The sequence below is a fragment of the Dipodomys ordii genome, unplaced genomic scaffold (genome assembly GCF_000151885.1).
Source record: "Dipodomys ordii isolate 6190 unplaced genomic scaffold, Dord_2.0 Scaffold67, whole genome shotgun sequence".
In the NCBI taxonomy this organism is placed as follows: Eukaryota; Metazoa; Chordata; class Mammalia; order Rodentia; family Heteromyidae; genus Dipodomys; species Dipodomys ordii.
The window spans coordinates 11,043,223-11,049,133 of NW_012267283.1; the positions used below are offsets into that span (position 1 = coordinate 11,043,223).

Here is a 5,911-nt window from a genome sequence, read left to right on the forward strand (position 1 = left end):
CAGTGGTAGAGCGCTTGCCTTGCATGCATGAGGCCCTGGGTTTGATTCCTCAGCACCACATAAGCAAAAAGAAAAAAGCCGGAAGTGACGCTGTGTCTCAAGTGGTAAAGCGCTAGCATTTTGAGTCTCTGTCCTGGGAAGGAGACATGACTTTGGAGAACTTTTAGTTATCATTTCTCCATATTTTGCTAAGTCAAACTCCAAGCAGCTGTCTTTCTACATTTGTTGAATATCTAATGTCTTCCATTTAAAAATACTCTTTATAGCAAACCGTGCCTGAGTGGGTCTTCTCAGTGGTAAATAAGCCTCTCCTTCCATTTATTCTTGGGTACGCAGTGACCAGAAAGAACAGCTTTCAAAGAGGGTGCTAGGGACAGTAATTGGGACCTGGCCAGTAAAATCCCCTCCCAGTCTAGATCCAGAATAAACCAGAGAATCCAAACCAGGGAGAGAGGGCTCTATTTCTGGTGTGTCCCAAATCCTCCCAGGGGTGGTATTTAAGGAGTGAAGGCCAAGCAAGCACTTGTGACAGCCTTCTGCTCAGAGAAAGTTTGAAATTTATTCTTGTTATCCCTCCTTCAAATGAACTTTGTTTTTCTCAAACATGAATATGGTAAATATTTAAGAACTAAAAAACAAACCCCAAGCCAGGCACCAGTGGCTCACACCAGTAAACCTAGCTACTCAGGAGGCTGAGATCTGAGGATCACAGTTCAAAGACAGCCTGGGCAGGAAAGTCTGTGAAACTCTATCTCCAAACAATTCACCACCAGAAAACCAGAAGTGGTGCTGTGGCTCAAGTGGTAGAATACTCATCTTGAGCAGAAGAGCTCAGAGACAGTGCCCAAGCCCAGAGTTCAAACACAACCGACCAAAAAAAAAAAGGTCACACATCTCTTTCTATTTAACTCTTGTATTTGTTCTCTATACTTATCAATACTGTTTCCTTTTTCTACTGAAAAAATTTTTTTTGTCGGTCATGGGGCTTGAACTCTGAGTCTGAACACTGTCCCTCAGCTCTTCAACTCCAGACAAGCGCTCTACCACTTGACCACTTGAGCTACAGCGCCACTTCCGGCTTTCTGGTGGTTTATTGGAGATAAGAGTCTCAGGGACTTTCTTGCCCGGGCCTGGCTTTGAACAATGATTCTCAGATCTCAGCCTCCTGAGTAGCTAGGATTACAGGCATGAGCCACCAGCACCCCGCTTTGAAAATCTTTAACTATATAGTACCACATGCTTTTCCCTTCCTGCTTCCAATTTGCTCTCACTTGCTACTCCCTCGTTACTCAGGGGAAAAAAAAGATCAATTTATCTAATTGTCTAGGGGTGAACTGCCCCAATTATAGCATGTTTCTGTCATACAAGAGGGGAAAGGGTAATTCTCTTAACTAAAAAATATGATTACATAAGTAAAATAATCCAAAATATAAAGAAAAAGCAGTGACATTGATCAAGATGCACTATATTCATAATCTGATTTGTTGAAACTGAAATCCTTTTGTACAAATTCTTGCAGTTCAATTTCCATCTTTCTAAGCTAACATTCACATCTTCTACCCTATTATTTTACAAGAATGCTTCCAAAATGACAATGGAGGTCTAGGAGGTGGAATTTAGTGGTAGAGCACATGCTTAGAATTTGTGAGATTCAATCCTTAGCACCACCTGGAAACATACAAACACACCTCACAAATGAAACAAAACCACAAAATGACAAAACTGTCTAGTTGGCAGAAATGCTGGAAAAGGAAGAGTGAAGGGGCACCTGCATAAGCTACTGGTATGTTAGGAGAAAAATCTGAAAAGCAATTTGGCAGAAAAAGAAGCCTAGTAAACAACCTAAGGGAATAAATTGTGGTTTTCTTTCTTTTTTGGAGGGGGAGGGGGGGTCCGGTCAAGGGGCCTGAACTCTGGGCCTGGGCGCTGTCCCCCAGCTCTTCAGCTCAAGGCTAGAGCTCTAAAATTGTGGTTTTCTTCTCTTTTTTTTGGTCGGTTGTGGGGCTTGAACTCTGGGCCTGGGCGCTGTCCCTCAGCTCTTCAGCTCAAGGCGAGCGCTCTACCACTTGAGCTACAGCGCCACTTCCGGTTTTCTAGTGGTTTATTGGAGATAGGAGTCTCACAGTCTTTCCTGCCCAGGGCTGGCTTTGAACTGCGATCCTCAGATCTCAGCCTCCTGAGTAGCTAGGATTACAGGTGTGAGCCACCAGCGCCCGGCAAAAATTGTGGTTTTATTATGGCAATATTGACTGACACTAAAAAGGAGGCTACATATTAAGTAAACATCAGAAATATAGTTATTATTTTTAATTTTTTGTTATACAGGTGACGTACAGAGGGGGTCACAGTTACAAAAATCAGGTATTGAGTACACTTCTTTTTGGACTATGTCACCCCTTCCCTCATTCTCTCCCAGTTTTTCCCTCTTTCCCCACCCACGAGTTCATTTTCAGCATAGTGCACAGTATTATTTATAAAAAGGCTTGTAAACAAGCATAATCCAAAGTTTGGATCATACTCACCAAAATGTATAGAAGGCTAGATAAGCATTCATGGTTTCTATTTTCTTCTTTTTGATTAACTGCATCTGCTTTTGGCTTGTTTGTGTAACAAAGATGTACGACTTGTACAACAGGAAAAAACAATTAGTTGCCATGCAACCAATTATAATATCAAATATAAGAGCTCAAAATTATACCACAGTAGACAACAATACATGCCAAAAGTTGGGAGGAGAACTGACAAAAAAGGATGCAAGCTAAGCAAATCTAATTGTCCCCCACATCAAAAAGAACTAAAGAAAGACTACACTTAGTAGCATATGATATGTCACAGCCCAACATACAGTAAGTACACCAATGATCAGTTCACAGCGGCACAGATCTTTTAACCTCAGAACTACTTGGCTTTCTAATTTGAATGAAAATGTAAACAGCATTAGTATGAAGGCAAGCAGACTACAGATGCAATGTTTAAAGAGCTACTCATGACAGTGCTGCATGTGCATGTAACGGAAAGATGAGAACCTTATGGTGAAGAGCAGGTATTCTTTTCTAATCTTAGAGCAAAACTAAATTTGGCCTATAACTTGCTACTGCTAGTGCCTGTCTCACCTTACTGACAATACAATACTACCCATTTCCATGGTACTGTAACATTATCAGAAAAGTCACTGAGAATACACACTAAGCTATATCCCCAGCCAGTGCTAATTTTTAGATAAAATGCTTCCTAGGAGACATGGGTGCAGCTCTACCAGAGCTCTGGGGTTAATCCCCAGTGTAAGAGTGGGCACGGAAGGATGTACAGTACTAGGAACACATGCATGGCCAGTATGGTACACAGATACAAATACAGCCACGCACACACACATTCCCATTCTTGCCTATTAAGTATTTTAAATAATAAGCACTATTCTTTATGGTGATTATGTTCAACCATCATTTTAGGCCATTTTTTTCCACTATGAAAACATTTCAAATAAGAACTGTTTGGGGCTTAGAAAAAAATGAACGCAGTATCCCTTTACAAACTTCCTTTGGAAAAATGAGTATAAATAATATATGTAAACAGAACCTGTAGTAGTGGCCTTATGAACTCTGGCCCCAAAGCATAAGATAAATATTAAGAAATGCAACTTGGTGTTCAAGCTCCAAATAAAATGGAAACACTGTGAACCACATACTAAAAGCCCATTTGGTCTTAAAATCGTATAGGTTAGCCGGGCGCTGGTGGCTCACGCCTGTAATCCTAGCTACTCAGGAGGCTGAGATCTGAGGATCACGGTTCAAAGCCAGCCCGGGCAGGAGAGACAGTGAGACTCCTATCTCCAATAAACCACCAGAAAACCGGAAGTGGTGCTGTAGCTCAAGTGGTAGAGCGCTTGCCTTGAGTTGAAGAGCTGAAGGACAGCGCCCAGGCCCAGAGTTCAAGCCCCACGACCAACAAAAAAAAAAAAAAAATCGTATAGGTTAAAAAAAAAAAATCATACACACCCCTATCACAGAGTAAGCTGGACAGTGTTGTGCACCACCTGCAATTTCCAATGCTAAGACAAAAAGGCATCAAGTTTAAAGCCAGTCCAGGCTACATAGTGAGACCCTTATCGAAAAGAAAGGAAAAGAAAACCCATTATATATATATATAATATGATATTCATGCCCTGTACTTCAGTCTACTGTCCATACCACTGACAAGTGTATTCCATGGGAAAATGACATCTTCCTGTCTCCGAAATGAAGAGATTTAAATTTAAGGAGCCCTGGCTGACTGACAATGATTAAGAATTTTTGTAGTCTACAATATATTCCTGCACATCACACCTAAAGTTCCACATGATTATCTGATTTTCTTATTTTTATTTTTTTTATTATTTCCGGTCGTGGGGCCTGAACTCTGGGCCTGGGTGCTGTCCCTCAGCTCTTCAGCTCAAGGCTAGCACTCTACCACTTGAGCCACAGCGCCACTTCCGGCTTTTTTCTTTTTGCTTATGTGGTGCTGAGGAATTGAACCCAGGGCCTCAGGCTTGCAAGGCAAGCGCTCTACCACTTAGCCACCTTCCCAGCCCTGATTTACCCGATTTTCAAGGGCCCATCTCCAAAATTTCATTTGCCTTAAGGAAGACATCTAAAACATGAGGGATACATAAGATCCTGTGTCAAAAAAAAAAATCCACACTATCTCTCCACTCCCTTTCCCCCAAAAGCTGTTTTAGCTGAATGTAGTGGCTCAAACCTATAATAAATTCTAGGTTCTTAAGAAAAGTGGATTTGAAGATTGCAGTTAAAAGACCAGCCCAAGCATGAGAGTCTCCATTGTCAGTGGTTGAGTGTCTGTTCATCCCAAGGACAAATGGATGCACAAATCCGAGGATCAAAGTCCAGGCAGGCCCTGTTTTTGTTGTTTTTTAATATAAAGCAAGATCCTGTTTGGAAAATAATACCCCCCCACGCACACAAACACAATGGCTGGCAGAATGGATCAAGTGTAGGGCTCTGAGTTCAAACCCCAGTACTGGGGTTAGGTGAAAGCACCTGCCACGGGGCCCTCTTTAGAAACACTGCTACTTCATACTCTTGGCAATCTCCCATGATCCTAAGGCCACCTGTCTCATTCTACCCATGTTTTCCCAGACTCTAGCATCTTGTGGGGCAGTCAAATTATTTCATAAGCAGTGCTTTCCAATGCAGTCTCCACTAGCCACTTGTTGCTTTTACTTTTCAATCAAGTCACATGGCTCTCACCTATCTTTGGCAAGGTTAAGGTTTAGGCTGAAAAATAAACACCTGTACATACACGTTACCTTAGTTCACACATAAAAAAGACACAGACTGTCAACTGCAAGCCTGGTGTTTCCCATCGTGAACACCGTCTTCCTCACTGGGTTTTAACCTCCAAATGTTCTAAAGAACTCAGCTAGATTTCAAGTATTCGGAAGTCCTACATTGTGTACTTTTCTCAAGGGTATTTTGGCTAAGTTGAGTTACTCGATATTCTATCGAAGTACAGGCAAGAGTCCGGAATGAGCGAGTCCTGAAGGTGAGAACCACCTTCCTTCCTCCGCCCGGGAGAGGTGGGTTAACCATTCAAGGCACGAGCACGTGGCGGGCACAAAATGTCTGACTGACGGGCGGAAGGGCGCGTGCCGGAGAAGCCCAGCCGCCGCCGTCCCCGGCCGGCGGGCGGCCCTCGGTCCCCGGAGGCGGCCGCCCCACGTGGCGGGGCGCGCTCCAGGCGGCGGGCGAGGAGAGGACACAAAGCCCCGGCCGCGCACGCCGGATCCACCCGCACAAGTTCCCAACTTGTTAACATCGGTCACCTGCCGAAGCGAAGCGTGGCCTCTGGCCAGCCGGGGCGGCGGCGGGTTCTGCGGGATCCCTGCGACCGGGGGCGCCGGTCACCCGAGACGGAT

The 5,911-nt window shown here is 43.8% G+C and overlaps 1 protein-coding gene across 1 annotated transcript in view; it reads right to left on the minus strand.

Moving 5' to 3' along the window:
* The window catches only part of Anp32b (acidic (leucine-rich) nuclear phosphoprotein 32 family, member B), a 30,276-nt gene extending 24,676 nt beyond the window's left edge, over positions 1–5,600 (minus strand). Inside the window, exon 1 of the mRNA XM_013023329.1 lies at positions 5,550–5,600. Coding sequence (XP_012878783.1) covers positions 5,550–5,585 — 36 coding nt within the window. The 5' untranslated portion in view covers positions 5,586–5,600. The remainder of the gene's footprint in view (positions 1–5,549) is intronic.
* Positions 5,601–5,911: the final 311 nt, after the last annotated feature.